The sequence below is a fragment of the Oryctolagus cuniculus genome, chromosome 5, assembly GCF_051225735.1.
Source record: "Oryctolagus cuniculus isolate XC-2025 breed Fujian yellow rabbit chromosome 5, ASM5122573v1, whole genome shotgun sequence".
NCBI lineage: Eukaryota > Metazoa > Chordata > Mammalia > Lagomorpha > Leporidae > Oryctolagus > Oryctolagus cuniculus.
In genome coordinates, this window is record NC_142871.1 from 51,055,710 (window position 1) to 51,073,188 (window position 17,479).

General features: G+C 38.4%; 1 protein-coding gene across 3 annotated transcripts in view; it reads left to right on the forward strand.

Moving 5' to 3' along the window:
- The window catches only part of MAN1A1 (mannosidase alpha class 1A member 1), a 208,136-nt gene extending 191,140 nt beyond the window's left edge, over positions 1-16,996 (forward strand). For 2 of the 3 annotated variants that reach the window (XM_008263299.5, XM_008263300.5), the window contains exons 10-13: positions 640-859; positions 1,532-1,704; positions 13,763-13,878; positions 14,276-16,992. In XM_008263299.5, the coding sequence (XP_008261521.1) occupies positions 640-859; positions 1,532-1,704; positions 13,763-13,878; positions 14,276-14,402 (636 nt within the window). In that variant the 3' untranslated portion in view covers positions 14,403-16,992. 3 annotated transcript variants of the gene reach the window in all.
- The last annotated feature ends 483 nt before the right edge of the window (positions 16,997-17,479 follow it).

Consider the following 17,479-nt stretch of genomic DNA (forward strand, 5'->3'; position numbering starts at 1 on the left):
TTAATAGAATGGTTAGGGAGGAACTTGATGTATGTGTTCCCACACTGGAAATGTAAATTATGATGCTAAATAATCATCAAATGACAATTACAATTCTAACTACTTTGGGGATATAGTCATCAAATTACCCACAGAGTTCACAGACAGGAAGTAGTTTGCCTCTCTGCAATTCTTTTTTGCCATGTCTCCAAGTCTAAGGGAATGAAAGAAAGAGTAATGCCACCAGCCTGGAGCATATATGCAGATAAGCTCTGTTCTCCATCCATAATAGGGCCTGGATCTTGTTCTTGTTTTCTGTTTCTACAAATGAAAAAATGAACATACACTATCACCACTATATCAGTGAGTGGCCTGCCTTTGAGAAAGGGTTGGTTTTTTGGGTATGAGGACTATGTGTGTTGGGTCATGGAGCCAGGCAGATCCAACTGGGCTGGCCTAACAATGTGAATTATAACTAAGCAATTTAATAAGGCATGGATGAGAGAAAGTATACAGAAGGCAGTAACATAAAACTTCAGGTTGAATTGGATTTGTACCACCTAATTCAAATTGTAAGTCATGATATTTTTTCTTTTAATGTTAGTGATATTTTAAGTATGAGCTAGAGTTTCCAAAATGTTAAAAATGTATTCTTTTTAGGCCATTGAGACTCACTTGATCCGCAAGTCTAGCGGGGGACTCACTTACATCGCAGAGTGGAAAGGGGGCCTGCTAGAACACAAGATGGGCCACCTGACCTGCTTTGCTGGAGGCATGTTTGCACTTGGGGCAGATGGAGCCCCTGAAGGTCGGGCTCAACACTATCTTGAACTCGGGGCTGAAATTGCCCGTACCTGTCATGAATCTTATAATCGCACATGTGAGTATATTCTTCATTTACAAACAATTTTCACATGCTTTGTTTTCATTAAATAAGAAACTTTGTCATTGCTGCCATCCAAAGAGTGTCCACTGTGCCTGATGAAACTTGATCAGGTGGACATCGTAAAAGGATCAATATTTTTAAAGCACTACTTTTCTACCTAAAAATTTATACCCTTAGTTTGTCAAGAAACAAAAATCCAGTTAATAGAGGGTTTGACTAGGCTAATATACTGAGCCCAGTTCTAGCTAAATAACACCGGTCCCTGTCCCAGTTCAAAAATAAGCATAGTGTTTTATAAAACATTATTAATCCTTCCTATATTTCCATGTCCCTTTTTATAAAATGGGAGTCTGAAGCACAGTTATGTAACTGGCCTTTGGGCCATGAGAATTCTCAACCACTTACAGCTAACTAACAGCTAAATGTCCCATGGTGCATTGTGACTACTTGCTGTGTGCTCAGTGAATGGGGCTTATGTGGAAAAAAAAATATTGTTACCACAGAAATTAAAAGTGTACTGAATATTGCCTGTTATATTACTATTAGTTAAAATTATTCTTTTGGTGTCACTCCTGAGTGTTAAGTACTTTCTAGTTTCATGTAAGTTATAGGCTGTAGGTGTTGTCCAGGACGATAACCCTTGTTCACCCACTGTGTGTTCTGTAGTTATGAAACTCGGACCAGAAGCTTTCAGATTTGATGGTGGTGTTGAAGCCATTGCTACAAGGCAAAATGAAAAATACTACATCTTACGACCAGAAGTTGTTGAGACTTACATGTATATGTGGCGACTGACTCACGATCCAAAGTACAGGAAATGGGCCTGGGAAGCCGTAGAGGTGATATTTTCATTTACATATTTTCTTACGAATAACTGTCTTGGTAAAACCTGATCAGTGATACCTATAAATCTGGTATATCAACCTGTCTATAATTAGTAAAGCTTTAATCAGAGTGTTTCCTTTTCAGGACTGAGTATTTTCAGTTAGGTCATTCTGTATCCCTGGTTTGACTTTGTTGTGTGTAGCAATTATATTTTTATATATATATATATATATATATATATACACACACTGATAAACTTGAATATTAAAGAAGCTATCCAGAAAGCATATTATAAAATTAAATTCCCATCACTATGGAAACAGTAATCACTTAATTCTACAAAGGATTGTGGACAACTTTGAAACATTGAACCCTATCTATAGTCTGTTTCAAGAAAACACTACAGGGGCCTGGCATTGTGGCATAGCTGGGAAAGCCACTTCCTGCAGCGCTGACATCCCATATGCCACTTGTGACACTGGCATCCCATATGGGCAGCCACCTGGGCAGTGTGAACCAATGGATGGAAGCTCGCTCGCTCTCTCTCACTCTCTTTCTCCCTGAAGCTTTTTTACAAGTGAATGTATTATATTAGTCTTTGGGCTTGGAAATGTTAGTATATACTTAAATGAGCTACTTGCATCTAACTTTTAGAAAGAACTTACGGAAAAGTTACTTTGCAGAAGGACTTCCTTCGCTAGCAGCCTTCTCTGAGTATCTGTAAGCATTCCATCTGTCCAATATGCTGTGTAAAGTGTCTTTCACCTCCTGGGTGTCTCCTTACTGATTGTGGTGAATCATCTTCCTAAGCTAATCTGCTGAGCATTTTGTGTGCTGGATGCTAGAGGCACTGCCCTCCTAGATATGCATTGCACGATCTCTAATTTTAAGGGCTATTATTCTGAAATTATAGTGGGATGGAATTCAGGGAGTAAGAGTAAGCAAATGCTTTAATTATACCCTCATCCTCTAGCACTTTTTGTTAGAAAGTTAACTATATTTAAAAACTATCTATTAGGAATCTCTTCTTTCAAGAAATCTTAAATGAATATTGCCTTTGTATAAAATTTAATATCTTAGGAAGCCTCTGGTGAATTTCTTATTTCCCTCTTCATTTAGTGTATTACCACTAATCATCAGTCATTTTCAGTAATAGCATTCCAAGTAAAACATGCAAAGTTTTCTAATTATGTTTAATCAGTAGTCATTTCAATTCCTTTTAACTTCTGGGGTTTTTTTCCTCTGGAAAAAATGTTTTTAAATTGTGGTTCATCTAAGCTTTGGTGATACTTAATTATTTTGGTCTTGAGCTTAACTTGAAAATATCAGAAATAATGTATTTTATCAAGCCTAAAACACTATAATTTGTAAGAGGCATCATTGTTTGATACACCAGTAATAAAGAACAGTGCTGCCAGTTAAAATAGGATGCACTAATTTTATAGATGTTAAAATGTAAAAAAATTGTAATGAAAGAGAAGACATAAAAAAAACAGGAAGTAAATATTGCTAGGTGGGCAGGGAGTTTTGGCTTTTCTTCATGGGGATGGTTTGTGGGTTAATAAATTTGGGCCAGCAGCGGCTCAATAAGGCTAATCCTCCGCCTGCGGTGCAGGCACACTGGGTTCTAGTCCTGGTTGGGGTGCCGGATTCTGTCCCCGTTGCCCCTCTTCCAGGCCAGCTCTCTGCTGTGGCCCGGGAAGGCAGTGGAGGATGGCCCAAGTCCTTGGGCCCTGCACCCCATGGGAGACCAGGAGAAGTACCTGGCTCCTGCCTTCGGATCACTGCGGTGCGCCGGCCGCAGCGCACCGGCCGCAGTGCACCGGCCGCGGCATCCATTGGAGGGTGAACCAACGGCAAAAGGAAGACCTTTCTCTCTGTCTCTTTCCCTCACTGTCCATTCTGCCTGTCAAAAAAAATAATAATAATAAAGTTGGTTTTATGTGCTGTGCTTTTTATCTTTGCCAACTTCAGCATAACACAAAATGTGAAATCACTCCTCGGTGTCACACCACCACCATCACCCTCCACTTTCCACCACTGGTACCCTCTGCCAGAACTTGAGTAGAGTGGTGGGCAGGGCACGCTGGTGGCACTGGCCTCTTTCTCAGCACTGAAATCATAGACATCGAAGGCATGGCAGCACTTGTGTTTGCCCGCTGCATCCCCTTGGTCCCCCATGTTTCGGCAGCAGCTCCATGGGGCAGCACCGTGCATGCATGCTAGCAACTCCCAGCTCAAGTACCCAGGGCTTCTCGGCTGCTCTGACTCAGACTTCGTCACGCCACTTGGCCCTGAGTGGTCACAGCTGCAAACATTGTCAGACGACAGGAGAACCTTTCCCCAAGAAGCTGGCTGTGGTGGGGGAGGATAACGGCCCCAAGGACAAGCTGCTACCAGTGAGATTTTGGAGTTGATGGCAGACTATCCATTTCTTCCTTCTTAAAGAAGGACTCTGTTCCGTGCTGCATGCTTCCTCGGTGGTGCCAGCAGAGGAGAGCCCTGTCACACACAGCTGGATTCTACTCGGTGTGCTTCCTGGGCTCTTCTCCAGGCCCTGTTTCGCTCTCACGCTTTCTTACTGCCTGCTGTCAACCCTCCCCGGCCCATAAACATCCTGAATCCAGCCCTGTCTCAGCTTTGTTTGTAAGGGAACCCAAACTACAACATGCAGACAGGCTCTTAAAAATCACGTCATCCTACCCTGTACTCAAAGACAAGACTCCCTATCTCTGCCAATAATTATTCCTCAGCAATTCGAGACTTCACAGCAAAAGCGAATGTGCCACCTAGTGAAACAGTTCTTCCCATTGTGTTAATGACTGACAATGTTAGAAAGGTATACCTCTTTCTGTTCCTATTTTTAAAACTTTGAGTTAGTTTTAATAGATTCAATATAGTTCATAGATACTATTCTTTCTTTCTTTCTTTCCTTCTTTCCTTCTTTCTTTCTTTCCATCTTTCCTTCTTTCCCCCCTAAGGAAACCTTTTATTCAAGGAATAGACTTCCATAGATACTATTTTAGAAGTATGATGATATTTCCTTCTGTCTCCTTCCCACCTCTCCCTCTCTTTCTTTCTCCGGTTTTTGAGATAACATATTATAAACTTAAATAACATTAGGAAGACTCAATGTATCACCAAATAAGAAGTTTAACAAGAAAAAAGCAAAAAGATCCTCATTTCATGGGAATATAGGCAATGACTATAAACAATAATTGAATAGAAAAATGACCATTTCACCCATATACAGTAAATTTTAAAGTAATCACAGATCATTAAAACTACTGATACATTCTTAACCATTGGTTTGACAAAGCTATAAAGCAAAGCTTACAAAACTGTATTTGCAGAAGTACTGATACACACACAGACATTTCTTTCTTGTTTGTTTTTTGATGTTTTTCTTTTCTTTCTTATTTTCAAGTTTTAGCTGACATTTGTAAGGGAGAACATGCAGCATGTGTCTTACTGTGTTCAGCTTATTTCACTGAACATGATGTCTTCCAATTGCATCCATTTTAAGGCAATTGGTAGAATTTCATTCTCTTTTCTAGCTGGATGATATTCCAGTGGGTATATGTACCACATTTTCTTTATTCATTTATCGCATGATGGACATATTGATTATGAATTTGGTTAATGTGAACAGTGCTGTTATAAATGTTGTGGTACAGGTTTCTCTTTCATACAATATATTCAAGTCTTGGGGGCGGGGGGAGACCCAGTGGTGGGATTGCTGGATCATATTGCAAGTCTACTACTGGTTTTTTAAGAAAACCCCACACTGTTTTCCACAGTGGCTGCACTAACTTGCATTCCCACCAACAGTGTATATGTGTTCCCCTTTCTCCACATCCTCTCCAGCATTTGTTAACTCCCTTTTGGATTCTGGCCATTCTGGTGGGAGCAAGGTGATATCTCATCGTGGTTTTGATTTCATTTCCCAGATGGCTAGTGATGTTGAGCATTTTTTCATTTATTTTTTGGCCAATTATATTTCTTCTTTCAAGAATCGTCTTGTGAACATTTGCCCATTTCTTAACTGGGGTGCACTTTGGTTGTTGCTGTTGAATTTTTTAAGTTGCTGGTAATTCTGGATGTTAATCCTTTGCCAGATAGCTAGCATACAAATATTTTTTCCCCTTTCTGTTGGCTGTCTCTTTATTCTGTTGACTATTTCCTTTGCTGTGCAGAAGCTCCTGGGTTTATAAAATCCCATTTGTTTACTTTTTCTTTTGTTGCCTGTGTTTGGAGGGTCATTTCCAAGATGTCGTCCCCTACACTAATGTCTTGGTGTGTTTCCCTTACGTTTTCTTTCAGCAACTTTATAGCCTCAGATATTACATCTAGGTCTTTGATCCATTTTCAGTTAATTTTTGTATGTAGTAAGAGGTATGAATCTAATTGCATTCTTCTAGATACATATAAATCCAGTTTTGCCAGCACCATTTGTTGAAGAGATTATCCTGACTCCACTGTATGGATGGTCTGAGCACTTTTGTAAAAATCGGTTGGCTATATGTACATGGATTAATTTCTGAGCTGTCTATTCTGTTTCACTGATCTATGTAGTTGTTTTTGTGTCACTGCCATGCTGTGTTAATTATTATAGCTTTGTAGTATGCTTTGAAGTAAGGTATTGCAGTGCCTCCAGTTTGATTTTTCTTCCTCAAGATTGCCTTGTCTATTCTGGATCTTTTGTGATTCCATCTGAATTTTATTTTTTTTTTAAATCCTAGCTCATTACTCTTTTTTTTAAAAAAAAGTTTTATTTATTTATTTGAAAGTCAGAGTTACACAGAGAGAGAAGGAGACACAGAGAGAGAGAGAGGGGTCTTCCATCCGCTGGTTCACTCCCCAGCTGGCCCCAACAGCTGGAGCTGTGCCAATCTGAAGCCAGGAGCCAGGAGCTTCTTCTGGGTCTCCCACGGGGATGAAGGGCCCCAAAGACTTGGGCCATCTTCTGCTTTCCCAGGCCATAGCAGAGAGCTGGATCGGAAATGGAGCAGCTGGGACTTGAACCAGTTCCCATATGGGATGCCAGCACTGCAGGCAGTGGCTTTACCCGCTACACCACAGCGCCAGCCCCTCCATATGAATTTTAGACTGTTTTTTTCTAATTCTCTAAAGAATGTCATTGGTGTTTTGATAGGGATTGCATTGAGTCTGTAGATTACTTTTGGTAGTATAGACATTTTAATGATATTGATTCTTCCAATCCACAAACAAGGAATAGCTTTACATTTGTTTGTGTCCTGGATGATTTCTTTCATCAATGTTTGATAATTTTCATTATAGATAGCTTTTACTATGGTTAAATTTATTCCTAAATATTTGATTTATTTTGTGGCTTTTGTGAATGGAATTTCTTTATTTCTCTTTCAGTGAGTTTATTATTAGTATATTAAAAAGCTACAGCTTTTGGTATGGTTATTTTTAGCTTACAACTTTTTTTTAATTGGTTGATTCTAACAGCTTATTGGCACGTGCAATGAAAAGATAAATATTTTGTTAAAATCCATGAGTTACCAGCAATCCATTAATCACAGTTATCCAAGCACTTGTGAATCCACCTAACAGAAACACCTGATGTTTCATTTCCATTTTCTCAATAATATCATGGAGAACTTCGTTATATTTCTGCCAATTAAACATCTGATAACTTACAGTATGAGCTTTATTAGAATATTAGTTATAGGTATATATATATAATACATTATCTTAGCTGGTCTACCACAGTAGAAGCTAAGCTTTTACCTAGGGATTGTTGCAGTGGGTGGGGAGGAGACGGCTGTTGGGGGCAGGGTGGAGGCATGGACATCCATAGACATTTTCATTTAGTTCCCTAAAACCAACTTTTCCACATAAACATCTTGACTCACAGAGAGTAACTCAACTTCCCCCTTCTCACTTCTGCCTCCCCAGGCTTGATTCCTGTTTTTACCTCCCTTTGATGTGTCCATGTAGCCTGGTGCTCTGTATTCTATCCTTGAGTTCAGACCCATCTCAAGCAGACAGCCTCAGTAGTATTTTCCTTTGGGTTCACTCCTGGAAATCACTATGGGCCAGCCATGTAATCTGGGAGAGGGAACACTCCCCCGTTCTCACATTGCGGCTTTCTGACTTATGGTTTAACTCATCTATTTGCTCTTTTATTACATCCTGTTCCCAAGTACAATCGCTTAGGGTCAGATTTATCCTTTTATCATTTGTTTACAACTCTAGTCACGATAAACATTCTCATACCCTGTTCTCTGTTATAAACACATCTCGGTCACATATGGTCACTGATAATATAAGCATCTACACAAAATCAAGGTGTTCCATACACCTAGAGACTGAGTCCCAAGAGCACGTTGTAGTGAAATGGTGATCTGATCATGCTAAGCTGTACAGACACATAACTGCTTGAAGAGATACTGGTAGAAGCAAGACGTATTGCAAAGACCTAGGAAAAGCTACTTGTCCCTAACTTTACATTCCTAAAATCTTAAAATTTTGACTTTTGATGTGAAAGTATTTTAATTTTTGAAAGTTAAAAATGCCTCTTTGGGCATTTTGTCTTTTTACTTTTTTAAATTTACCAAAAGTCTCAAAAATTGAAAGTAGCTGGTCCTCTCTAAAGCTCTAGAAGCAGAAATTTAGCCTACCAGTTTAGCTCCCATTATCCCATATTTGAGCTTGTAGGATCAGTTCCTGACTCTGGCTCCTGATTCCAGCTTCCTGCCAGCACAGACCCTTGTGAAGGCTCAGGCACTGCCACCCACATGGGAGACTTGGATTGATTTCTTGCTCCTAGCATTGGCCCCAGCCCAACCTCAGTCGTTGTGGGTAGGCATTTGGGGAGTGAATCAGTGAATGGAGGATCTTCCTATCCAGAGAGATGATTGACTGATAAATGATTGAATGTTTGACAGAGATATATATCTTTCTCTCTGCCTGTCAAACTGATTACTAAAAAATTCACCTCTGAAAGGCCATTATCATTGAACCAAGCATTTCTTCATCTTGTTTTATTCTCACTACAAGCCCATGTTGAGAAGTGCATTGCCTGAATCAAGGAATCTCAGAGGCCACAGTTAGGATGCTTAGATCCAGCCCCCTCTCTAGGGCATTGTGCTCTTGACTACTCTAGCTTGTCCCAGGCAGACTGAGGGAGTAAAAGAATGAGTGAGATGGTCTGCAAAGACCAATGGGTGCTGTCTACTTCAAAGCAACTATTTTCCTGTAACCAGTGAAGGAGCCTGTAGATGTTTTCCTGGGCAGGAGGGACAACTATTTGTCATGCTTGGCCCTCTCATTCACCTGTCATCAAAGTAACTCAAAGGAATGAACAGCAAAGATTGTTGGGTTAAAATAATTTTAAGGGAGTATCTGGAAATGGAGTTTCATTATGTTCCATAGCAAGGATACCCATTTCTTCTCAATTTTTTTGCCTTTTTTATAGATGGTCTTTGGCCTTCATGTGCCTGTTATTGGCTTTTTATCTAACCTCTTATAAAAAATAAAATAAAAAGGAAGGAAAGAAAGAAAAGAACTAAAAGTTTCATTCTTGAGGCTTGTCCTGCATTTCCTTCATGGTCTGGAACTTAGAATTTAATCAAAGCATCTTTTATAAGTGGGTTGTTCCCTTTTCCTGGGGGCTTTTCAAAGGTACCAAATTACGAGGCATTTTCTTTACTCTCTTGCAGCCTGCTGGTCAGATTTTCTTTAACCTGGTAATTAAATGCTTCTCCTCATGGCCCCAAGCTCTCTCCCTTCTGCCTTCCAGCCTGGTGTGAAGATCAATATCTTCATTATTAGCGTCTGCAAGTAGAAGCTGAGCTCCCAGGCAGAGTCCCTGATCTTGAGAAGCCGTGGCTGAAACTTTCTCTCTCTCTCTCTTATAAGTTCTACACTATATAAATTCCTATGTTCCTCATTTTTTTTTTATTTATTTGGGAGGCAGAATTACAGATAGAGAGGGAGAGACAGAGAGAAAGGTCTTCCTTCCACTGGTTCACTCCCCAAATGGCTGCAGTGGTCACAGCTGGGCTGATCCAAAGCCAGGAGCCACAAGCTTCTTCCGGGTCTCTCCCATGCTGGTGCAGGGGCCCAAGGACTTGGGCCATCTTCTACTGCTTTCCCAGGCCATGGCAGAGAGCTGGATCAGAAGTGGACCAGCCGGGATATGAACTGGCACCTATATGGGATGCCGGCACTCAGGCGGCAACCTAGCCTACTCTGCCACAGCACTGGCCCCTCAAACCCTTTTCTAGCCAGTGGACATTTTTCTCACTGTGGCAAAACCTGTGCTTTCCAGAAAAAAGAATGGTGTATACTTAATGTATGTAGAAAAAAAGAAAAGTATGAGTCATGAAAGAAAACTGAAAAATAAATTTAAAATGGCATAGAAAACTTTACTTTGTTTATACTTTATTTATTTTATTACAAGTATTAATATTTTAGTCTTAAATTTAGTTATTTTTGTACACGATTTTGAATTAAAACCACATTTCAGATAACAATTTTTTTGCAATGGTAATTTTTGGCCATTGTATTAGTAGCATTAATAAATGTGGTAAGCAAAAAAATAACTTGCCTAAAGATAAAAATGCCTGATAATGAACAAAGCAACCAATATAATCTCAAAAGACAAACAGCACATAAAAATCAACTGAAAATGGATTAAAGACTGAACCATAAGATCTGAAACCATGAAACTCCTAGAAGAACACACTGGGAACAAAGCTTCTTCTTGACATTGATCTTGGCAATGATTTTTGGGTTTAACTCCAAAAGCACAAGTAACAAAAGCAAAAATAAATACATGGCACCACATCAGTCTGAAAAGTTTCTGCACAGCAAAGGGGATAAGCAACTCGATGAAAAGGCAGCCCACAGAAAGGGAGAAAAATTTTATAAGTCATATCTGATAGAAGATTAATATCTAAAATGTATACAGAATTCACACAATCAATAGCAAAAAAAAAAAGGACCTGAATGGACATTTTCCATAGAGGATATGCACTTGGCCAACAGGCATAGGAAAAGATGCTCAGCATCACAGATCATCAGAGACATGCAAATCAGAACCACACACGTGGTAGACGGTTGTTACCAAAAAGTCAAAGATAACCAGTGTTAAAAAAGATGTGGAAAAAAGGGAACCTTTCAACACTATTGTTGGTGATACAAATTAATATAGCCATTAAGGAAAACAGTGTAGAGGTTCCTACAGAAATTAGAAACAGGACTACCATAGGTATACAGTTGAGAATCTCTTATCCAAAATGCTTGAGAATAGACTTGTTTCCAGTTTCTCAAATTTTGAAATATTTATGTAGACTTTGTTTGTGAACTAGCCCTAATACAAATCTCTAAGGTCAGAAAGACTCCATATTCTGATGCATTTAGAGCACCAATATGATCTCCAGGCAGTACATCCAAAGGAAATGAAATCAGAATATCAAAAAAGTTGGCACACACACTCCCGTGTTCATTGCTTGACACAATAGCTAACATATGGAAACAACCTATGCGTTCATGAACAGATGACTAGATCAAGAAAATGTGTGTTTTATATATGTATATACATATATGTATTACATCATGTCTAATATATACACAGATGAATATTATTCAGCCTTAAAAAAGAATGAATGCCTGCCATTTGTGACAATATGAATGAACTTGGAGGAGATTATATTAAATGAAACAAGCTTGATGTAGAAAGACAAAAGTTCTATATTATCATACAGAATCCAAAAAAAAAGTAATGTAGAACTCATAGAGTACAATGTCAATTACCAGAAATTGAAGGATGAGGTAGAAGCTGATTGGTCACAAAGTACAAATTTTCAGTTGTACCTTAGAAGAGCAAATTCTGGAAACCTAACATACTATGGTGACTATAGTTAGTAACAGTGTCAGAGTAGATCTTAGTTGTTCTCCCCACAAGAAAAGGTAACTATGAGATACGAGGTGACAGGTATGTTGGTTGGCTTGATTATAGTAATAACTTCACAATGTGTGTATATCAAAACACAATGTAAAATTTTTATAAATAACATCAAAAAGCTAGAAAACTTTTAATAACTGATGAGAATTTTAAAAGGTAAATAAGGGCCGGCGCCATGGCGCAGTGGGTTAATCCTAGGCCTGCGGCGCTGGCAACCCATATGGGCGCCAGTTCTAGTCCCGGCTGCTCCTCTTCAAATCCAGCTCTCTGCTGTGGCCTGGGACAGCGGTGGAACATCTTGGTCCTTGGGCCCCTGCACTCACGTAGAAGACCGGGAAGAAGCACCTGGCTCCTGGCTTCGGATCAGCGCAGCTCTAGCCGTTGTGGCCATTTGGGGAGTGAACCAATGGAAGGAAGACTGTTCTCTCTGTCTCTCGTTCTCACTGTCTGTAACTCTACCTCTCAAATAAATAAATAAAAATCTTGAAAAAAATAAAATAAAAAATGAAAAGGTAAATAAAGAGGGCTTCTGGAAGGGAAAACAGCACAAGTGGCAGCCAATCCTCTGGCACTCATGATGTTGAAACGCAGGTTAGTTTACATTGTTACCTGAGTTTTCATACCCACACTGTCCAACCCTCCTTTTTTCCAAATACTGATTATGTTCAGACAACTGAGAAATGTAGGGTCATTTCTTCCCAGTGGCCAGTGCATTCATCCCATCTTCTTCCATACAAAAGGAAAAATATGTTTACTTTAGGAATAAATACCAGTCACATTTCTCCACCTACCTTCCATTCTCTGCTTTTGGCTCTGTCACCAGTATCACTTTCTAGTACCCTATACTCAATTTTTAAGAAGTAAGATGTTCTGGGGCTGGCGCTGTGGCTCACTTGGTTAATCCTCCGCCTTTGGCACCGGCATCCCATATGGGCGCCAGGGTCTAGTCCCATTTACTCCTCTTCTAGTCCAGCTCTCTGCTGTGGCCCGGGGAAGGCAGTGGAGGATGGCCCAAGTGCTTAGGCCCTGCACCTGCATGGGAGACCAGGAGGAAGCACCTGGCTCCTGGCTTCGGATCGGCGTAGCTCCAGCTGTAGCGGCCATTTGGGGGTGAACCAACGGAAGGAAGACCTTTCTCTCTCTGTCTCTCTCTCTCACTAACTCTTATCTGTCAAATAAATAATAAATTTAAAAAAAAATTTTAAAAGATAAAAGATGTTCTTATTTTAATAGCAGCCGTTTTTGGTCTAGTACATTTCCTCAACCATGGATTTATAATCACAGTTACTAACTGTCTCAGTAGAACCAGGAGTCAGCACACTTTTTCTGTAAGGGCCAGGCAGTATAGGCTTGACACAATCCAGTCTCTGTTGCAGCTACACAACTGTCATTTTATGCAAAAACAGTCCAGACAACATGGAAACGTAAGTATGGCTGTTGCTCAAAAGAAATAATTATCTGCACAAATAAAGAGAAGGGTCAGGCGTTTGGCGCAGTAGTTTAAGTCACCATCTGGGTTACCGACATCCCATGGAGTGCCTGGTTAGAATCCCAGCTACTCTGCTTCTGATCCAGCTTCCTGCTTAATGCACAGCATTGAAGGCAGCAGATGATGATTCAAATTCTTGGGATCCAACTACCCAATGGCTACAAGTGAAGTTCCTGGCTCTTGGTTTTGGCGTGGCCAGCCCTGGCTGTCACAGACATTTGAGGAATGAACCAGCCAATAGAAGTTCTCTATCTGTCTGCCTTTCAAAGAAAATGAAAACTGATCATTTTTTAATAAATAAGTAGGAGGCTAGATTTAGTTTGCCAGAAATAAATGTTGTCCATAGTTTGCCAAATTCTCCTCTAGACTATAGAAGGAAATGGTCAAAATCAGTGAAAAGTTACTCCAAAACTAAATGTAGACATCTTTCCAATTAAATAAAGCATGCTGTCTATATATACTTTGACTTCACATATTTTATAGCATTTGTATTTTTTGGTTTTTAAATTTTTCACCTAGAACTGTTACAAGTTTTCATTCAATTTCAATCTATTTTATCTGAATCTGATGATAATAACCATTAGTGACAATCAATTTACTGAAAAATGACCATTTTTTTCTCCTCCTCTTTGTTCTTTAGGCCCTGGAAAGTCACTGCAGAGTGAATGGAGGCTACTCAGGCCTCAGGGATGTTTATTTCACTCATGAGAAATATGATAATGTGCAACAGAGTTTTTTCCTAGCAGAGACACTAAAGTAAGTGAAAATGGTTCTAAAAATATGTGACTGAGATACCTGAGCTCATCGTCTTTGTATATGTCATTGTCATGAACACATCCAGTTAATACCAAGTATGACTGATTCAGAATGCCATTCTACGTGCACAGCAATCATTACAGGTGCTTTCAAGCCTTGCTAAATTCAATGAGTTGAGATAGCATTGCATTGTGCTCATACACCAACACCAAAGCACAAACTCGCATCTTCATTCCATGTTAGTGAGTACATGTGCAAAGGGTTTGATACACCTCACCGTTGTCCTGTTCTTCCGTGAGTTGACTGGAGACATTGATGTGGTTTTTGCTGTGTCTTTTTGGCTTCACTGCCCACTGTGTTCTTCTTGAGCCTCATATTCTCGTATTTCTCTCACCAGATATTTGTACTTAATATTTTCTGATGATGATCTTCTTCCACTGGAACACTGGATCTTCAATACTGAGGCACATCTTCTCCCTATCCTCCCTACAGATCAAAAGGAAGTTGAAGTGAAAGTGAAATAAAAAGATATTTTATATTTTACTCTGCTGTATTTCCTTCACTGCATACCTTAATAATTCCTTTTCTGATAATCAGGCACATGAAATTTTATTAATGTCTGTGTTATTCTAAGTTGTAAAATTGTTTTGCAGTCTTTTATGTTTATTATCATAAGCATAAATGGACCTAAATTCCTAATCATGTCCTTTATTATTCAGTCAGTGGATCAACAGGTTTTTGTTTTTAAGTAATCTATTATCTCTGGAGTTCAAGAAGGGATAATATTGTTTTTAATAAACTGAGTAGAATGGTATACCAGTGACTTCTTAATTACAATTTGATTTGACTGCAAAACTTTTTCCTCCTCTATGAGGAGATGATGTCTGCTTTAAGCTGTAATGTTTTGCCATGTTGCAAAAAGCCATAATAATAAATTAAGTATTAAAAAAGCTTTTTCCTTTTCAATTTCTTGTGAATCTGGTTTGTCTATCCACCAGAGACAGATCTTATAACTGTGACAGCTTCCGTATGCGGGTCTATCATTATTTGATAGAATATTTCACTCACATTGCAATTCAATTAGAACATCATCCCAAAAGGCTCATCTCATGTTGACCTCATTTCATTAGAACTGCAGTATATTTTTGTTAGTTCATTATATTAGTGTTCCCTATTTTGTGAATTTGTTCTTGATTTTTATTTTAAATGCAGTGTGTCACTGCTGGATCATGTACTTCCTAATTTCTTCCATCCCCCACTACACAGCAAGGTGAGCTCTCAAGTTTTCACAGAGCTTTTCTGTCACTGAATTATAGTTTTTAAGTAGAAATAGTATAACTGTTAGTGTGTTGAATTGGGTCTCTGAAGAGAGAGTGAGAATTTCATATGACCTTAGTTCATTTGTTTGCATTTCATCTTTAATTTTTTTTCTTGAGAAAAGAAGTATTCTGTTAGATTCAGATTTGAAAATTGCCCTTTCTTAAATGTACTAATTTATTTCATTTCTGTTTATGAAAGCAACATTTGACTCTGGAAAAAGGTTTGGCAAATTTTTCTATTCATAGTCAATTAAGGAAAACCTAATAAACTGTCGGGCTAAATAAGAATATAATTTAACTATGGTTAAATTCAAAATCAAGATCCTAACCTAGAAGCAACTTATAGGAATGGACACTCTGAATCCACCACAATTTGATCTGCAGCGAATCAAAAAAACTACATGATTCTTCTAAACATTAAGTTTTGAAATGTGAATGGTTTCCCCAAGAATGGATTGATGGCACCTTGTATTCTCTTACATTGGTTCATGTAACCTTTATTTCCATAAAAAGGCTATGATGATGCACATTCTGAGGTACAATGACTTCACCTAAGTTTAACATACAATGATCAAACAGATCAGTGTAATCCATGAATTACACTGAAGCTTATGAAATTGCTGTGTTTGTAGTTTTAAAAACTGCCCCAGATCAGCAATTTCATATGGTTTAACCTAATAATTTTGACACTTGTTTTCTTAGCTGTCAATAAACTTAATGGTTTGAATATTTCAGCTGTTAGGAATGTTTCAAAAGATTTCCTTTGTCTGGACAGGATCACCTTGTATGACCTCCTTTTCTCCATCCCCACCCCCTCCCTAATATTGTGCATTGCTTTATATCAAAGAGTAAATTAGTAAAATTAGCCAATGAAAAAGATCCTTCAGAACATCGTTATAGCCACGTTCATGTGTCTCTGTGACCCAGAATAGCTTCCTGCACTCATATTTTCAGCTCACCTAGTGAAATAAATGGATTATGAGTATCCTGTTTTTCCCAGAACTTTAAGGCAAAATATGAAATTATTGCCAAAATTGGGCCATGAGTATTTATATTACAATTTTCATCTGAATGTCCTTGGACTCACAATTGAAATTAACTAATTTGCTTTCCAATTTAATTTGAAAGAACACACAGAGCTGAGAAGTATTTCTGCAGCAAATAGGGTATTAAAGCCAAGTGGTCTGTACACACTACACTATAATGTACCATTTGTATCCTGATGTAAGTAGACAAGAAATCATACTATTTGTCACTCCACCAAAGGCAAGAATAAAATTTTTTCAGTTTTAGAGTTTGAGTTTTTTTAGCCTAAGTCCCAAAACACCAAAAATGTAAACAAGATAAGAGATTAATATTAGGGAGATATGATTTACTTAAAATTATACTTTGTGTTAATTATTTTAGACAACTGAAGTCTTCAAGTAGACAGTAGCTTTCATTCATTTTCAACAGAACTGTGCAGTTGAATTTACATATGTATTCACATCCTAAAAGATGAACAATTAAATTAGCACTTCATTTCGTGTTTATACAACGATATGCTTTTTATATACTCTGTGCAATTAATATTACACATGTAAGTTGTATGCCAATTTACAGAACTCCATGACTTGTCATGATTTTTTCATGTGTATTATCTTTTTTACATTGTTTTTTATTTGTACATAAACCCATTCTGTCATCTCCAACTTTATATAAATCTAATGTTATGGGAAACATAATAGATTGACACATAATTTTTAAAAATTATATTTGTAAAATTTCTCTATTGTGAATAAAGTCTTTTAATATATCTCCTCATGTGTTATATTTTTTCTCTTTTTAAATAAGCTTTATGTATATCTAAAGGTAACTTTTTCAGTTGCAAATGGAAATATTAGATCCTATTAGAAATTACATACTACACCTAAAGAATATTGACAGGGAAGCATTACACTCGACAGCGTTAGGTCAATCAAAGACCTTGATTAGGAATCTGCCATGTTCAACACCAGGACATAAAAGGGTGGAGGAAGGGAGATGGTGTCAGCACAAAGTCCAATCATTGTTCTTAAGGCTACAATCAATCACAATCAGACCAACCCTACACCCCACCACCATCAAACACAAGAGTATTTGGTTGGTTAATTCTGCTGTAGAGGATCAGAGAAATAGGAGGTCCAAAGGGTTTGAAGAGTCTTGGTAGAAGAGAGAACTTCTTTTGAAAAGCCTAGGCTTTTCAAATTTGTTACTGATTTTCCAACATTTTAGTTGCTGTCCCCATTGCTTGGAGCTCTCTT